The sequence below is a fragment of the Candoia aspera genome, chromosome 3 (assembly GCF_035149785.1).
Source record: "Candoia aspera isolate rCanAsp1 chromosome 3, rCanAsp1.hap2, whole genome shotgun sequence".
Taxonomy (NCBI): domain Eukaryota; kingdom Metazoa; phylum Chordata; class Lepidosauria; order Squamata; family Boidae; genus Candoia; species Candoia aspera.
The window spans coordinates 115,759,261-115,779,263 of record NC_086155.1 but is presented as its reverse complement, the minus strand read 5'-3'; the positions used below and the strand labels follow the sequence as shown (position 1 = coordinate 115,779,263).

At 37.8% G+C, this 20,003-nt stretch overlaps 1 protein-coding gene across 1 annotated transcript in view; it reads right to left on the bottom strand.

Moving 5' to 3' along the window:
* Positions 1 to 13,222: 13,222 nt before the first annotated feature.
* SLC24A3 (solute carrier family 24 member 3) overlaps positions 13,223 to 20,003 on the bottom strand; it is a 48,277-nt gene continuing 41,496 nt past the window's right edge. Inside the window, exons 13-14 of the mRNA XM_063298691.1 lie at positions 15,096 to 15,161; positions 13,223 to 14,647 (exon numbers count right to left, since the gene is read on the bottom strand). Of these exons, the coding sequence (XP_063154761.1) occupies positions 14,498 to 14,647; positions 15,096 to 15,161 (216 nt within the window). The 3' untranslated portion in view covers positions 13,223 to 14,497. The remainder of the gene's footprint in view (positions 14,648 to 15,095; positions 15,162 to 20,003) is intronic.

The following is a 20,003-nucleotide window of genomic DNA, read 5'->3' as shown; positions in this document are numbered from 1 at the left end:
ATCTTTTCTGACCATTATAGTCTAATACAACTTTTGTTGTCTTCATAGATCTGAATAGGGGTAGATTCCTCTATTCCCATGTCTTCAAGCAGTAGCTTGAGCCATGAAACCTCTTTGCGTGCTTCTGCTGCTGACACATACTCTGCCTCTGTGGATGAATGTGCAACTGTAGCTTGTTTATGGCTTCCCTAGCTTACTGCTCCACCCCCATAGAAAAATATATACCCACTAGTGGATTTACGGTCAGCAATGTCTTCTGCCCAATCTGCATCTGTAAACCCCACTCATTTAGGATTGTCGGTGGCTGGTAGCTTTAGTTTTAGGTGTATAGTGCCCTTTAGGTACCTCCCCACCTGCTTAACACCAGTCCAGTCTCTCTGTGTGGGTGTGCTAGTTTTTCTGCATAGAATGTTTACTGCAGCTATGTCGGGCCTAGTGGTAGTGGCTAGATACAATAGCTTACCTATGGCACTTTTATAGCCATTGTTCTCAGGTAAAAGTTCACTAGGCTCCTGTTGCTTGTAGAAACCTCTTTCCATTGGTGTTAGCACAGGATTGGAATTTTGCAGTCCTAAGCTCTCCAACAGTTTTAGGATCTTTTGCTTCTAGCTTAGAAGAAAGCTTCCATTTTCTTCCTTTTTCAATCTGTATCCCCAAGTAGTAGCTGGCATTGCCCAGATGCTTGACCTACTTCTTTGTTCAGGCTGGACACAATTTCATCAAAGTCCTTTTTGTTATTATGGCAAATCATCAAATCATCCACATAAAAAAGGATGTACACCTCTCTGCCATTTCTGTGTCTTGTGTAGAGACAGGGATCAGCTTTGCCTTGAACAAAACCTTAAGAAGTACTTGATTCAAATTCTTATTCCATGTTCTTGCTGCTTGCTTCAGGCCATAAATCCCCTTCTGAAGTTTGCAAACTGGTTGCTGTGTCTTGGGATTGGCGAAGCCTGGAAGTTGTAGCATGTATAGTTCTTCCTCTATCTCTCCATGTAGAAATGCAGTCTTTACATCAATACTCATGTTCCTGGAAGTTTCTAGACTCAGGAGCATTCTGATTGTGGTAAGTTTTACAATAGGAGCAAAAGATTCATTGTAATCAAGTCCATATTTTTGTGAATAGCCTTTTGCAACTAGTCTAGCTTTGTATCTTTGTACTTCTCCATTTTCATCTTGTTTGGCTTTGAAAACCCATTTGCATCCTATGGCTTTCTTGCCTGTTGGTAGTTTTGTCAAAGTCCATGTTTTGTTCTTGTGTAGAGCCTCTAGCTCTTCTTGTGCTGCCTTCTTCTACTTGCTTGCCTCATCTGGTGGCATTTGCTGCACTTTGTTCCACGATGCAGGTTCTTTTGGTAACAATGACCCTGCGAGGTAGGTCAGTCTCTCAGCTGGAACTCCTTTGTGGGGTCATGATGAGCGTCTTGGAGCAGGTCCAGGATTCAATGGATTCTGTATGTTATCTTCACAGGGCAATGAGTATATGAAGGCTAAATCTAACAAAGGCTACATTGTCATTTGGCTGAGCATATTGCTGTTTGGACTGCATTAATACTTACCAATACTTGCACATTTGTTGTAATGTTTAGGATGAAGTTATGCACTCCCAAAAGCAAAGCAAAGCAAAATAGTTTATTACATGTACAAGTGACACAGCCACTAAACGGTGCTAACCACCCCCAGGATTGATGACCCCTCCTCACACCCCAAGCAAGATGGCAGAGTCAGGTCTTCACCCCTTTCCAGAAGGCTGGGAGAGTGGGGTCCTGCCTCATCTCTGGGGGAAGAGTGCTCTATAGGGCAGGGGCCATGGCAGAGATACCCAAAAAGCATTTCACATTCTGACAAATGAAATTTTCAGCAAGAGAGGACAGGAATTTAAAATTTGGTTACCCATCCATTTAAGGAGTATCAATTCTATAATTGTACCAAATCCATTAAATATTTAGTTATGTGTATACCAAAGGATAAAACTCAGTAACATCTAATATAAATAAAATATATAAAGAGGTTTCTTCAGATATGGATAGATGGGAGTCATTAAACCTTACCCTTTGGGGAAAGGTGAATGCTCTCAGAATGAACATTATTTCCAGATTAATTTATATTCTGAGAGGAATTCCTGTTCAAATAGATGGAAAACATTTTCAGAAAATAAATTCTTTTTTCAGAAAATTTTTATGGGTTCTACAATTCTGAGAATATCTTTAGAGAAAATGCAATTATCAATTAATGAAGGGGGATTCAGTTTTCTGAATTTGGAGCTATATCATCAAGCTTATTTATTGTCAAGTATTAAATATTGCAAGCCAACAATTGGTGCTAATTTCCCAATTTGGGCAACATTGGAATATACATCTATAGCACCTTTGGTTGGATGGACAGTATTACGATATAAATAGAATAGAACTTTAGTATCTCTGGCAACAATTACGTCAACTAGAAAGCTATGGAATGTATTGTCTAATAAAAAAAAATGATCCTTTTTCCCATGCTAAATTGACTTTATGGAGAAACCCAACATTAAAAATTGGGAGAAAGATGGTGATATGTAAAAATTGGATGGAAGTAGGGATATTGACTTTGGACCAATTAATAGATGGTGAAGATGAATTTTTAACATATGCTGTGTTAAGAGATAAATATCATCTACCGGATATATCCCAATAGCAATCTTTACAGCTACAACATTTGTTAACAACATTGTTTGGACCAGCAGCATTTTCAGCTTCTGAGACACCTGAGATATTAGAACAACTTGTTAAATATTTAAACTAAAAAACCTACTATTAGCTTTTATAGATATTTATCAATAAATAAATTTGACATGCAGATGTTAAGAGATAAGTGGAATAAAGAAAGTAAATAGATTTCTCTATTGCCTAGATTATGGGAGAGTGTCTTAACTTCTATAACAAGAGTGTCAATGGACCTTAAATTATGACTTATAGAACGAAAAATAATATTTAGAACTTTTTGGACTCCACTATGTTTGTATAGAAAAGGACTGTCTAAGACAGCATTGTGTTGGAGATGTAATAAGGATAATGCCTCTTTAAAACATACATTCTTACAATGTCTTATGCTTTCTAAGTTCTGGGAGAAAGTAGTGGATCATATAAATGTGACTGTGTGACAAAAGCTAAAATTTTCAGAGGACAATGTTCTCCTGAATTACATACCTAGTACATGGAATTTGACAACTGGACAACATAAATGGATTCTCTGTGCCCTTACTATGGCTAAAAGATTGATATTGCAACATTGGAAGGATAAATGTATGGCCCCATTTATTCAATGGATTGAAGATCTGGTTACACTTGCCACCTATGAGAGGATTGCCTATAGACGTAGACTTTGTATGGATAAGTATAATGAAATATGAGATTCATTTATACAAAATATAGTAGTTTAGGGAAAAGCATGATGGTTTTATATATACACACACGCACACACACAGACACACATACAGTATATATATACACATACTGTATATACACACACACACACTTGCATCATATTTACATTGGATAAATATATATAGAATTGTAACTGTTTGCTGTTGCAATGACATATTTTATATTTTAGTTTTATTTTTTCTGTTATATTTTCCCTACTTTTTAAAAGCACCTGTTATGTATTTCTTTTTTTTTTATAACAAATGTATTTTTGTGTATTGTTTCTTTTTTTTTTCTTTTTCTGCCATTATTTTAAAAACTATAAAAATAAATAAATAAGAGAGGACAGGAATTTGTTGGACCTCTGACTCCTGGAAATGTTAGATGTCAAGTTAGCTGAAATCTCCCACTGTCATTGCGTGCTTAGTGATTCTCACTGTGCTCCTCCCTGGAACGGAGGGGTTAGGAAAGATATAATCAGTACACAAACGGGGTAGATGGGACTTCCTTCTTAATTTTCCCAATAGTTGGACAGTCCAGCACATGAATATTCTCTGTCTGTGCCAGAGGTGAGAAATTTCCACCCCACTCTTGCCTAGCTGTTAGGCATTCAATGTCAGGTTTAGAGAACGAAGAGCCTAAGGTGGGACTAGAACTCACGGTCTCCTGGATTCTAACCTGGTGCCTTAACCACTAGACCAAAGTGGCTCTTATTCTATTTTAGTGATAAATTAAAAATACATAGAAAAATAATTGGCCCCAAAACAAGAGTTGGTTCATGTATTTTTCTATCTTTATTGAAACACCAAGGATCACAGGAAAGGGCTGTAGGTTTAGAGACAGGTGACCATTTGGTGCCTTGTATAAACATATGCATGCACACACAAATGTACTAGCAAAACCTGAGCCATTATTACCTTGTGCTGCTTATAAAAAAGAACAAAGGTACAATCAATGTGCACCAAGGAGAGATGTGCCAATAATAGGCTAAATGTATATATACATTATTTAAAGTATGAGAGTAAATATGGCAATTTAACAGATTTAGACCAGCTCAAAAATTGGTAATAGGCATTGCCCACCTAAAAGACATTGCTTTAATTCCTTGCACACTGCTCATTTATATCAGTGATGTTTGTGCAGGAGAACCTCTGGGCAGATTACACTCCTCATACTTAAACGGTTTCAATTTAAGTTTTGTTATAGAAAAGCACAAAAGCAGGTGGCTCATTTGGAGTGGTGTTCTTACAGAATAAAAGCATATTAGTCAAATTTCATTTTCAGTTTCTATATCCTTCTGGAATGAAGATTACTTCCCTGATACAAAATCTATATTTTCAATGAAAAATAAATACAATAAATATATGGATAATTGTATAAGCACCAGCACAAAAATTAAATCTTATACTGTATTCAAAGAAAGAGCTTAGATTCAGTAATACTACTAATGAGAAAATACTATAAAAGTTACAAAGGTAAGCTATACCCAATTAGATCTGATACATTATACACATGACTGGGCTGATAGATTACCAGTTTACTGCCTGATAAAAATATGAAAAACTAGCCATTGCCATTTTTTAGGCTTTTAAATTGCTGACAGCAATTATTAGCTCAGCAGCAGCCAAAACTAATTTCTTTTTTATTCAAATGGCAGCCAGCTACCATGGGGTGAGAATACAAAGTTTCAAGGTACAAACCTGAATATAAATCTATGTTTCTTAATTTTAAAAAAATAAGGACAAAAATGTGTCCAACTACTTATACGCACAACTGATTTGCTTTAAATATTGTTTAGTACAGGATGTCCAGTCTTAAGAACATTGAAATATTCATAAAAACTGCAACCATCCAGCTGGGTTTTCAGTAGCTGAAGGTACTACGACTTATTTCAAAAAGGTGGGAATAGCATACCTCATTTCATATGGCAAACTGGATGTAAATTATATAGACAAGATTAATTTATATATACTGAGTGCAAACTCCACTTTGGAAATATCACTTTCTTCTTTGGAAACTTAATGTTATGAAATACAGAACAGAATTACTTTTTTCTACCAACAACTCAGTCTATGATCTCTCAGTAGAATGACAGAAACAAATAGATTAATTCCATTTGCTCTACATATTTTTTGTACAATCTAAAGCTACACCCTAAACATGCACTTTCAGTGTGAGACAATACATTTGAAGATACAAAGGAAGGTCAGTAGAAGAAAACAGGATACAAGCAAAGTACCAAAATCTTAAGAGCATCTGTGGAAAGACACTACAGTTACTATAGTTTTGATTATATACAAATAAGGAAGTACAATATTCAGGAAAGAGGGAGAGGAAAGAAAGAGGCATCACTTCTTGTCCACTGGGGTGCCTTACTCCTCTATTTTTCCATGGGTAAATCACAGCCAGCTCTTCTCTAGCCTTTCTTTGACTGACCCTCAACTGACCTCCACCATTAAACCCAGTGGGCAAATAATAGGGCTGTGATGTGCTATGGAGATATGAGGACATGAACACAGCACCAGCTTATAACTCTTTAAAGCAGTTGATTTTTTTTCCTGGCAGCTACATAACCTTGGGAAAAATATAACCGGTTTAAAGAGTTGCAGCCAGGTGCTATGTTCATGGGCTTGGAAGAATATCTTTAGAATTGAACCTGAAGTGCTGTACAACTCTAGTAAATGATACCAATACGCTATTGACTCCTATAGTAGAAAGCAAACTAGGGAAATCCAATTCAATTGGACGTAGGTCTTATCTAAAAGACAATGACATGAAATAAGAATGAAGGGATAGAATGGGCCAAGCTCTCCAGGGAAGAAAGGAAGAAAACATTCACAACAAATAAATAGATGGGGGATATAATGTTCTAGAAGAAGTAGGGCTTTTTAAAATTTCCTCTGAGAGAACTTGGTATTTGAAAGATATTCAAAAATTGCACCTTATGCCGTCAATCTTAAATGGTTTCAACTTTTCAACACCTCAAGATTTAATTTTCTTTTCCTGCTACATGTGTTATGCTTTTGTCCTTAACTACAGTCCTATGAAATTATCTGGAGTTTGGTTTTTTATTTAATATTCAATCCAAAGCAATTATACAAATGTCTTACTTCTGTAATGGGGGAAGCTTTATGAATGTATACCTGTATATACATATATATAAGAAATAGTATATATATGTTAGAGCTCTGTAATTTGTGACAGAAAGTTTGAATGGCCAAGTACAAGATACAATTATTGCTCAATATCACACTGTTATTTGATAAATAAATATTCTGTAAGATCCACAATATTTCAGAGAAAGGAAAGAAGTTTTAATCTCTTTGATGTGTGATTGGGCAGCTTTAATTCCAACAGAACTGCCTGAAATGGAAACATATCAATATACTAAAATATTTTAATTCACATTTCCGTTTAGTATGTGTCAAGGATGAATAACAATAATAATAATAAAAAGATCCTTGAAGAATTGCCTCTACCAATGGAAGGGAGTTGTCTCTAATTCTGCTCTAATTCCTGAGATTGTTTAAGTGTACACCTTTGGTGATTGCTTTTATATGAAAGATGTGTGCCTTTTCTTGTGTTATTGTAAAAAAAAATGGACATGAGTTTCCTATGCTTGGGAATGGTCTTTTAAAGTTTATATGTCTTCCCCAATAAAGGTATGCTCACTTCTTACCCTCTTTGTAAAGAAATAATTCATTTTATTATCTGGTCAGCAATGGATCCTAGGAACTTGTGGAAGACTGCTATTTTCATCTTCAGTTTCTTTGTTCTACCTCACAGTTACACAATTTTGGATCCCTACTGTTTCTGCTTTTCTCCTAACTTTAAATGTATTACCTGTTTGGCTCATTCCAGTTCTTTTATCAGAGATTATGCCTGACAAAATAATAAAGATACATAACCTAGAGCATGCTGGCTAGGGGAATTCTGGGAGTTGGAGTCCACACATCTTAAAGTTGCTGAGGCTGAGTAACACTGGCCTAGAGGATTTGTGACCTGTTCCTAGAACAGCATTTCTACCCACTTTATTATATTATGTAGCAAAGTGTTTTTGAAAATGAGAGGAGTCCCATACGTAATTTGTTAACAATGGGGAAAAATACCTTAAGAATTCCACTAGGCTAGTTTAAGCTTCTTGCTGAAGACCAAACTATAACGACAGGGCAACACATTTATTGCTTGTGTAGTTATCTCATTAAAATATAAACAGAAGAAGGGGTATTTAGAGAGAAGAATGACATGTTTTCCTGCCTAATATCCCAGTCCTCTTCTGAAATCAGGCTGGAAAAACAAAGATACATGGTGAGGTAAGCAGTTGGTGGAGAGACAGTGAGTTCCACTTATCTATACGCATGAATTGGGCAGATGGATAAACACACCAGGCTTCACTCACACTGACAGGAATGACAGTGATCAAAACAGGGAAGAGGTACAGCCTAGAGTCAAGCTTCTATCCCTCTAAATAGAAAAAGTAGCAGGAAACCAACAATAGTTTTGTTGAGCTAAATTGCCTGTATATTCCGCATATCGTTTGAGAGTAGCTGGGATTCTTATGTTGTAACATTAACCTTCCTTCTAATAAATGCTGTCAGTCACAGCTCTTAGATTCTTGTTCTTTGGATTAACTGTTTTCAGGGAGGGAAATCTGACAAGAGTATGGGATTGTCTCTTTTCCTCCTTTGGCTTTTCTCTATTTTTTAAATAAATCAGTCTAATAGTTTCTTCTCCTTAATAACTCACCAATTCAGCAGTCTTCCCAAGCCAGACCTTCAGTTTTTCCTGTAGGATGGATGTAGTGATTTCTCATTTTGTAGAACTCTGGCTACAGTGGGTAATCCTAACCTGACATTCCAAAAGTTTGTTCCTTACGCATTTAAGGGCCACATATAACTGCAACAGATGACATGAATGCAAACAGAGAGGCTTCATACCTTTCACTTCTCCTCACCTAAGGTCAGGTGAGGCCACAGAATTTCTTTTTATCCACCAATTAACATAAAATATCAACTGAGTTGTCATAACTATTATAGCATGGTCTCTAGTTACATGTAATTATGATCCAAAAGGGGGAAAAACATTTGAAACTGCTTGTTATCAAGGAGCCTGGGGTCTGGACAAGGATTGTCCTCAGGTCTGGCTTCAGGATGTGACACTTAAGGGCTGCTGTCAAGCCATCACTGCCGATAGGGTTAAATGAATTGTCGGCAAGTTGCTTTAGGCCTCATAAACACAGCTGAGCATTCCACTTTTAATTTCTCTCCAACTCCTAAATTCACTTATTCAGTTCATCATTAACTCCAGGATGCAATTTATCTGGACCTATTGCAACTGGGCAGGGAAATGGGACAGAGACTGATTATTGGTGAATGATCTAAGCTGGGATCCCCACTGGATATGTGGATCTACTAGTTTTCTTAGACGTCTCAGCAGCCTTTGATACCATCAATTACAGCATCCTTGAACAAAAGGAAGAAGAGGGCAGGTACTGAAAAACAGATCAAGGGGGATAGTATCGCAAGTGCCAGTAGGCAGGTTTTATTGAATCCAGTGTGTTCTGGAAAAATTATTTTATCAAGGCTATACAAAACAAAGCAGCTTATACTATTCTTATAAAACATCAATGCCTAAAATGAGATAAGATCAACTTTCAACATACAATATATAGTTTAAACCTACAGCAAAAAAAAATTAAAATGAATATGTCATGATTCTATTTATGTTTAAAAAAATGAAAATAAACATGTCACTTAACTTGGAGCATCCAAAGAGCTACAAAAACTGAAACATTTCCACTTTTATGACGGAGAAGACTGAACTAATTACTGTAAATCTATGTTTTAAACAATATCTTCTTGTCCCATCTTTTATTGCTTTTTATTTTTTAAATATTACATTCTCATATAAAATAAATTCACATAATCTCCAACATGTCCCTAAAAATGCCTTAATATTTTTATTATGTTCCTAATTAATTAAGAATAAAGCCAGAGAAGGAAGTACTATGGGCTAAAACATTTTTATTACAAGTTGCTAGCAAATTTACATAGAGAAAAAACAGCTATTGTACTTCTTTTGGGGGGAGGGTTTAAAGAGAAACTAACTCAGCCTTTTCCTCTGTGGAAGTTAGTACTAAATCAAAAGCTGAATTTTCTACCTGTAAGGAAGACAGGGGGAGCTTCTCCCATTATTTCTAGTATGTCTTGCCTGAGAAGATTGTACCATTAACTTTAAGACTTGAGTACAGGATGCTATCCTGTAGTATATGAGTGGTGTGGGTGTGTGAGGGTGTGTGTCTCAAACTAGAACCTCTAGCAATAAAGTTTCAGGACTTTACCAGCTATCCTACTAGTATTTAGTTTCCATTGCTATTTTAGTAGACTGAGCTACCCTTCAAAGACTGAATCAAATGGCCAGAACATTTAATCAAGTAATCGCATATCCTATGGAAGTTGCACCAATTGCTCTGAGAAGTCTAACATCTGAGCTTACTCGTCACTCCAAGCAATACTCCCCTGAAGTGTATGTATGTGGGGAATATGTGCAACCCTCTCTCATGAGACAGAGGGGGTCATGCTGCATAGTCCCTTTTACTGAGTTCTTGGCTGTTCCTTATGAGACACTCATTCAACAGCATCATGGAGGGAAATTCTTGGCCAACCAAGAGCTCTAGACTCACAACCACCTCTTCTCTTGCAGTCAAGAACTGCCTACTCTGTATTGAAAACCTTGTTACAGGTAATCCTTGCTTAGTGACCACTCATTCAGTGACCATTCAAAGTTATGATGGTGCTGAATGAGGAGACTTACAGCCAGTCCTCAAAGTTGCAACTGGCTCACAATTATTTATTTATTTATCAAATTTTGCCACCATCCATCTCCCCCCAAAGGAGGGACTCTGGGCGGTTTACAACCAGGATTGCAGTGTCCTGTGGTCACGTAATCATCATTTGCAACTTCGCTGCTGGCTTCTGACAAAGTCAATGGGGAAGCCAGCAGGAAGTCACAAGCTGTGGTCACATGATGTTGTGCTTAATGACCATGTATGATTCTCTTAACGACTCCTGCTGGAACTGCCATTGTAAGTTGGCACAGTCATGTGATTTTTGCTTTATGATCATGTCACTTAGCGATGGAGTTCCTGGTCCCAATTACAGTCGTAAACAGAGGACTACCTGTATTTGCTTCCTCCTCCTATTTTCTCTCCCTGATTCTGCCTATATCCAACTGAAGTCAGACCGCAATGCATTTCAGCCTACACCGTTTCTCCAGGACAATAATATGGGCCAGATCATGACATGGTAAATGAAACAAAACTGTTCACAGCTTAGTTGGGAAGATTCTTTCATGAAGTTTAACTTTAAAATAAAGGAGCTGGGATGTGCCATGCTGGGGCATGTGGCTGAGAGGAGGTCAGGAAGTGAAGGAAAGATCAAGTATAGGCAGCCAGGGATCAGTGCAATGACCGGAAGGAGGAAAAGTGCTGGGATGAGACAGTTTGTTGGGTCAGGGCCTTGGCAGTGGCAGCTGAGGGGTGGGAGGCAAATGAAGGCACTGAGAAGACGGCGAGAAGGTGGGCTAGTGGGATATGCCATGCTGGGAGATGCTGAGAGGAGAGACTAGGCAATAGCCACCACCTTCCTCTACTTGTTGTTAGAATTAGGGTAAACTCTGAATTTAACGTTTGGCTTTAAATGTTAATCTATTCCCCAATTAGTCTGTTACTGTTATTGAGTTGAATGAATAGTTGTAGAGCTGAACATGTGTTCCATTAATACAATGATACAAATTTAGTCTGGTATTATTCACCTCCCATAAGGAAAGTGATGCAAAGTGAAGAATTTGACACTAGCGACACTGTGCACTGCCCAGATTTTTAGCAGTCACACTCCCCACCACCCCATATTATTTTTTACCTCCAAGGTGTTGCGATGTATGTACTGAGGACATGGTGATATTTCAGGCTCTCCTTTCATTGTGTTTCATTTTCTTTTGAAAAGACTTTGTGTTTTGAGGGGGGGAGTTAGAGAAAATTCCAAGGGGAACATTTAGAGTTGGTCAAGACTGAAGCAGTATAAAAGTCTCACCAATAAACTGTTGTGTTCACAATGGGAACAACCCACCCTCATCATATAGTTGATGTGAAATGGATTTCTATATACAATCTATTATGTAACCAAGAGGAAGAGGTAATGATGAATGTTTTAAAAATATTTTTTTGCTGGATACTAAAATGGTTTGATCAAAGGAAATGTGTTGAGTAACCATAATGAATCATATACTTAAAAACAGAATGAAGAAGGCATAGCAGATGTTAAAAACAACGTGTTACAAGAATCCTAAGATTTCATAGGAGCATATTAAGCAATCCTTAATGAAAAGAATCAGTAACGGTGGACAAACATCTTTGAAAAGACAATCATTGCCACTATTTATTTCTCTCTGTATTTCACACCTATGCAAGGGTATACTGTCAATTTAAAGCTTAAAAACGTGCCAGATCCCCATGTGAACCAATTATTTGCCCCAGATTAAAACTCAGAATTTCTCTGCAGTGTACAAAAACACCATGACAGTTTTTTTTCCCTGTTGACAACATTTTTAGAAGTGGTTTGTCATTACCCTCTTCCTAGGTCTGAGAGACAGTGAATGGCCCAAGGTCACCAGCTGGCCTCTGTGCCTAAGGAAGCACCAGAACCCACCGTCTCCTGGCTTCTAGTCCTTTGCCTTCAACCACTACACCAAACTGGCTCTTGTCAGGATAGATGCTCTGTAGTTAATCAACAAAAGACAGAAAATCTGGAAACAGTTATAGTTCCTCAGAATACATTAGAATATTAAATTAGTATAAGAACCTAAGAGTTCTGACAATGTTATTGCATTTATTTGACACAGAACTGAAAACACTAAAAATGTGCACGAGGGAGCAAATGGCAAGTGATGTTTATGTGTGTGTATGAGAAAGAGGTGGAGAAAGAGCAAACCTTTCTCTGTTAAACTGTAAGTATATAGTAATACATTTATTCTATCTGGTTGACCACAAACTAGCCATATATGTGGATGACTCAGGATCAAAGGGAAACTTAATTGTGGAAGCCATAAGAGAAAACAAGGTGCTATGATGAAGAGAGACTGCAGATCAGAGTATTTTATTTCATACTATCAATCCCAAAAAGAAACTCATTTGAAATAAGGAAGTGCTAAAGTATAAGTTTGTGGGTAGATTGATTAACTCTGAAATGTGTGTTTATGCCCAGGCATCGGCTTGCTATTCTTCTGTTAAGAATGACCTTTGTGGATTATATAGATAAAATCTACCTTGTATATTTGCCTAGCAAAAGTTCGCTTCTTATAAAAACAGAATAAAACACAGCACACACACACATATCACATAAAGCCAAAAAGGACAGCCTAGGCCTAAATGTCACTAGGACAGTCAAGAATGCAGCTCTTATCCCTGAAGATGTAATAGTGATGGACGTGGTCTACATGGAAGCTGAGGTGTCTTGAGGATTTCCAGGGTGAACAGAGCAAATCACATTAAAGACAGCAGAGCCAATGGAATACTGAATGGGGACTCTTTCATAGCCTTCCCAGCTTGTCAGAATCTAATCCTCTCGTCCAGGGTTCAAGAAAACTAAAAATAAGTGCTATGCAATTTTGTGATAAATAACAGGAACAAGCCACCAACAAAGATTCCTAAAATAGGGCTTGCATAAGCAAACTGCCCAGTGGGATAAGAAAGGAAAAACAAATAACATGCCCACCCAGGTCCAGTGTATCCTTCGCAGAATGGCAAATGATAACATCAGCAATAATACATGTGCAAAATATGCTTTTTACCAACCAGTGTCTACAACTAATTATTTTAAAACATGTGCCATGTGCTTATGTTCCCTTCTCAACTAATAATGTCCTTTTACATCCATTTCCTCTTCTCCAATCTCCATACATTGATAGATGGTCTGATGATCCAAAAATCTGAGTTTCATCTTGAATCAGAACAATTTTGGCTCAGACCTTAACACAGTCCTGAAGCTGATATGTGCAGGAGCACCTACTTTCTCAGCTGTAGTTCACTATTTTTTAAGACATGGGAATATTAGTGACTTACCTTAAGGAACTGTTGCCAGGATAAAGAGGAAAGGGAGGGTCATAAAGTACTTTTCAATCTAAAAGTGCTAAGGAAATATTCTCAATAGATATTGAGAACCCATAACAGATTAGTTCAGGCATTGCATTTTAAATTAAAAGGGAAAAAAAAGTTAAATCTCCTTTGAGTCACATTTGGCTCCTGGTGACTTCATGGATACATCCATGTAGTTTTCTTGGCAATAATCAAGTTAAAAACCAGGACTCTATCCCATGAGCCTTCCAGGGCTGGTAGGCCTAAAACTATTGCTTGGAAATATTCTAAACAATCTCGTGATCACATTCTGCTGTTAAGAATAAAATGGCAGCAAGGTTCAACTCTACAGTCTGAATTCAGTTAAGATTCTTCCCAAATCTCTTTCAGGGATACATTACTTCCCATAAGGAAGTCATTGTGTACCATTTCTGAAAATGTACAGGTCCATTCTTGTTAATAAGTACCTGGAATTCAGCTCTCACAGCACTGTTTGTAACATTGGAATCATCCAATGAAACACAGTATTTTGCAAAGTAAATAAGCTGCAAGGAAGCTTTTTTAAGAAAAAAAGAAATAAATTCCTTTCATTTTTCTCACAAAGCAGTCAATGCAATGTACCCTCTTCTTTGTATCTTAGCTATTGTCTCAATTCATAAATTAGTCTTCCATCAAATAAGTTAAAAAAAAACCTGTAATAGTTCAGCTTCTCTGGCTCAGGGCCAGGTAAAAGTTAGACTGCCCATCAGAGTATCTGAATTCGTAAATCTTCACATCAAGATAGGTGGTTTCCAGGTAAGTGTCTGTATGTGTGAAAAGATGGCTTAGAAAGAGACTAAGCCAAGACAAGAAGAGGACCCAGTGAACTTCACAGCCTTCACGGGGGGCCTCATACTGCTTGGAAATGCCAACCATTTTCATATTGCACTGGTACAGAAGGAAGTTGCCTCTCAGCAGGATGTCCATAGGATCAGTGATCTCTGCACATAGGCAAATTTACAAAAGTGAAGACATTAAATTCTGTCATGATGGAGAAACACAAGAAGATTCCATAGAGGGAAAGGCACACAAACCCCAGCTTCTTATCCAACTTCCACTTGTTCAAATGAACTCCAAACACCTAGAAATAGAGAGGAAGCCATTACTACTATATAAATCTAGAGCTGGCTCTCCCGTATCCATCAACCAATGTGAATCATCTTCTCTGCATTAACACCCCTTATAAAGCTCTCAGCAGTACTTCCTCTTCCAATAGCAACAGTTTGGCCCAAGTTCATTGATAAAGAGATGCTTGTATGGACAATCCAACAGATTTATAATATTGCATGTTATGTTTCTCAGCCACACTGACTTTAAAAAATGTTCATTTTCATCCTTGGTACAATCTGATTAGATCCAATTTGCAGGTCTGAATGCTCCCCCTCATTTCATCTATACATGTAAACTGGTATTAACATAGTTTGAAGATCAGCCACAGGTATTGCCTCTGTGGATTTTGGATTTTTTTCCCCCTCATTGCCAATATGGATACTATTGCTTTTTATAAAATAAAAGGATGATATACTTACAGTGACAAAAACTGAGGCCAGCAACAAGCCCACAGAATAGATAAGTCCACGACTATTCAATCGAATCTGAAAAATTAGTAGGATACTATAAGAATCCTATCATTCATATAATTTCCAATGAATTGCAATTATAACTTCTAGGCAAGAGGAAACTGGCTGTTAGAACTGTATATAAAGCAAGTTTGTTATGCCACATCTTTAGGATCAGACTCAATACTACATTTGGAGTATGCTGGACCCTACCTGCAGGGTCAGCCCAAGTCATCCATTGCTGCATCCTCTTTCCAAAAGGTCCTGGCCATTAAGAAGTTCATAATGGTATGGAACAAACATGATGGTCTTTCTCTGTGGTTTGGTCGTCTGGGATTCTGAGGGTGTACATGAGTAATTGTGGCTAGTGGCTCCTGAAAAATCCACCTAACTTAACCAATTTTTCACATGTGTCTCCTTACATTCCTGATGCTCATACAAGAGAGCTAGAGAGGTTTTCCACAAAACTTCTTCACTGTAGGAATAACTGGTGAGGTTCATTATCAGGTTAATCTGGCACCTGGCGCCAAGGGCTTGACCCTCCCTAGTTTCTTGGGCTGTAAAGGTGACGGGGGAGAATTGTATTTTCAGACTTCTGTTAATGTAACCTTACAATACAGTAGAATTAGCTCATCTGGTCGTATTTCCTGTCTGGACTACCTCACAAGGCTGACCATGTGAATAAAGTATGGGTGACTAACACATGTATATTCAGCTGGCTAACACTTGCAAAGACATATTTGAAATTGCTTAGACATGAAGCACCAGAACGCACAGCGTGTAATGGGATTCGGGTGGTAGTTGCAGAAAGAATGAAACCAAGGGCTTTTCTCTAAAACACAGTATGCCATGTTCAAAGGCTGCTTAATTGCTGAAGGCAAGAGTTGCTCTTATACAGAACAGAGTTTTATTTTTTAAGAAGTCTCTTGATCCAATTCAGGTCTTTTCTTCTGTGATTTAAGTGCTGAAGGCAAGGGTTGTTCTTACACACAGCAGTTGCATTTTCAAAATCTCTTTGTTGCATTTTGCCTAAAGAGAAATCTGTGGAAAAAATCATTCTGAAAGGATGTTCAGTTCCTCATACTTGCCAGAGGAGAGAATTATAAAGCCACCCAGAAAAGGAAACATATGCCTTTTCTGAAATGTGTGAACCTTTGACTGATCCTTATCTCATAATGGGATTCATAATATAGCATAAGGCAAAAGAAGAAAGTCCAAAGAACTTAATATAATGCCAAATGAGTCCAATCTATCCAACTCAGTGGCTTAGAGAAATGCATGTCAAACTGCAACTTCATGTGTTTTTTCTTGCTATAGAATAATTTGCCACCTGTGGCAAATGACAAGCTGAAAGGTAGCTCACTATTACTAATTATTTGAACTTACTGTAGTCTTATGTTCCTAGTTGGGTGAAATGGAAAATGCTGCTTCATTTTCAGCTGTCTTGCTTTGTGGAATCTCTCCCTTTAAGCTTTAGAAGCCAGAATGCATGTTGGGGAGGACAAATAAGTATAAATAAATAATATTTGTGGTTCACTCTGTGCGGCACACTGTCTCTATTTCTGATCCTCATCTGGTATGTTGGCAAGTGCACTTAAGGACTGGACTAGGTCTGGGAAGAGTCTGGTCCAAGCCTATCTTCAGGCGTGGAAGCTCACTTCTTCCACTATTTCTCAACCCAAACTATCTTCCTAAGTTGTTCTGGAGAAAAATTGGAGCTGGAAGTGCTACGAATGCTGCTGTGAGCTTTTGAGGGAAAGTTGGATAATGAAAGCATGAATGAATCTTACAAATATAGTATAACCAGCTCATGGATAAATGAGGAAACAAACCAGAAGTAAGGTGCCATGTATGAAAATAGGATAATTTATTTATTTATATTTCAAATTTCATCACCGCCCATCTCACTCAAAGAGCAATAATCATGGCTAAACTCATAGAGAAGCCAACTCATGTGTCTACAAATTTATTGGGTATGGCTGAATAATCTTCTGTGCTATTGCTCCCATCTAGACTATGCAAATTCTTCCTCTACTTCTGCATTAATTTACATTGCTTCCAGTGGATACTTGACTAGCTTCATCATTCAGCTTGCATTAAGATTGGTGTTGCCTTTTCCCATACTAATTTAGATTCATTTGATGCCTATTACAGTACGGTGCTGCCTTCTGAATTCAGCTTGCATTTGGCTAAACTGCAACTCATCCATTGCCAATTTGGCTTGCATTACATAATATAGTCCACATTTCCTGCTGATGTGGGCTATATTAAATTTTCAGTATTTTACACCAGATTAGCATTAGATTAGCATTCACTTTGGGAGAATGTAGTATATATACAGGACAGACAGGACAAAGACTTTTAAAATAAGTTTTTTAAAATAAAACAAAATCAGTAAATCAATGTAAACTTGTTAGATTGCCCTCCCCAATAATGGGGCAAAATCTAAAGAAAAGGGCAGTTGGCTATAGGCACACATATGGAACATTATATTCACTAGTAAAAGAAATCACAATTTAGTCGTGGACATCGCAGGCTTTGTTACAGGACTGAACAAAATTACAGTGTAGGATGTGACCATAATTTGCATGTGTAGTTTCTAGAGGACACCTGTCCATTTTGGGGGCAGGGTACCTTTGTTGCTTAATGTCATATTCCATAACAGAAACATAATACAAAAATCTGAAGAATGCATTGGATTCTTTTTGGTAACATCACCTTTGCATAAAGATCACAAGTACACATTTTTCAGGGAAAATGTCTCACATTCTAAAATGGGAAACTGCCTTAAACTAGTCCAATCATGGGCTCCGGAATTTTCCAGGATTTAAGGTTGAGTCTTTCCTGGGATCTTCTTCATGCAAAGCAGAGGTGCTAAGCTCTATATTCCAGGCTTTCTCTTCAGCTTGGAGATACTGGCAAATGTTCTGTAGAGAGTAGGACTGCAGCCTGTAGGGACTGCCCTTTACTCTGGGGATGGGGAGAAACAGCTGTACTTGGCCAGGGCTTGGAGCTCATTTTATCTGCACATTGTTGATCAACAACTTCTTTCTTCAACTAACACAGTACAACTTTGTTCATTACTTCAAATGGCTACTGCACAAATGTTCTTGTTCCCTGGGGAATGTGAATGTGCCTGGTTGCATATTCAGTTAAAGAGCTGACAGTATCAGCAAGCAAATACACTGCGTTTATGATCGTTCTGGTGAGTGGAAAGCCCGTGCAAGAGGTACACTACAATACATACGGTAGGCCTAATCTTAAAATAGAGGCATATTAGGTCAGCTTCTTTCCCAAGGTATAAAAGTGTTCCACCTGAGGCTAAAATCCTGAAGAACTGAAATCCAAAGAAGCTGTCCAAGACTTAAAATAGCATCTGGTATCAGCCATAGACTGAATGAAGAAACACAAACCCAGATTAGATAAAGGGGCTCTCGTTCAGTCAAGAAGGAGGTCAAGGAATAACTACCCCAGGGTTCATTTTGCAGGGGAGAGCAGACTATCAGTCAAACAGATACACAAGTAAATACTTTCCATGACCTCCTTCAGTTAGGTAATCCCACTCAATTTAGCTTGCAGCCCACCCCAGACTTTGTTCTATAGGTTACACACAAGAACCTGTCATCTCTTCACATTAGAATTCTTTACAGTACAGGAGAAAGCATTGTTTTTCTAAGCAGCTGCACACCACATTGCACCAGCATAAGGCCTACTCTGAGAGAGGAAGAGGCTCACACAGGAATAGGAGAAATGTGATCCTGAAGCCTTGCTTAAAGGTGTATATGGATCAGGGCTGGGAAACCATCAGATTCAAAGGAGAAAAGGTGATTCAGAGCAGGTATATTATGCCACATAGCACCTCGTGAAATCAGGCATGTCTTTTCTTAGGACTCTGTGATGGCTAAGCAAGCTTGCAAAAAGAGGCAGCTTCTTTAAGGTATTGCCAATTGGTGCAACATGTGCACCCCAAATCACCTTTTCCTTTTCAAATCCAGATCGCTGCACAGCCCTAATATATCAAAAAGCCTTCCAAGCATCAATAAATTGCATTAGTACTATAATCAGCTTTATCTCTCACCACTAGCATTATATTCTACATTTCCATTAAAGAAAAAATCACCACCACCAGGAGGCTGGATGACAGCACTCAGCACTTAATTTTTAAATGCTTAGAACTTTTTAAAAAAGCATAATGATTTTAGATATATTTCTGAGTTAGAAAAACAACAAACTCCTGACTTTATTTTTACACTTGCTGGATAATTTTCATGCCTGTCATTGCTAGTACTGTTCACTGAAAAAAAACAGGAAAAGTCTTTCCAGATAAAATGGACCACACAACAACAACTTGTTTTACTCCCTATCTTGGCTTCAAGAACAGTTAGGGACTAGCTCTTAAATGGAAAGAGGCAAATCATGGCTCATGGGGAGAGGATATTGCTCCCTTTACAACTGCTCATGATGTGCTAGAACATTTATACTCTGGGAACCCCTGCACATTCAGGCTCAAATATATAAATTATTATATTTGTTTCATGGGTAGCCCTGTATATGTGCATTAAGTGTTTTCAAACTAAAAATAAAGAATGAAACTTACCTTTTTAATGTGAAGTTGCCCAAATTTGAAATAATTTTTTAAATAAATTGTGATCTCCCAGGGAACCCCTAGTGATCTCTTGCAGAACCCTGGGTTCCATGGGACCCTGGCTGAGAAACCCTGGTGTTTCCACTGCACATTGCATAATTATTCTAACCAGGAAGATAGGAGAACTAGCTAGGAGAAAGGCTAGAGGAGCACACTACTATACACTGAAAACTATTTTTACAAAGGGCTTTTTTCCCCCAAAGGGTGCTTTTGGATGGGCACAGCTCACTCTT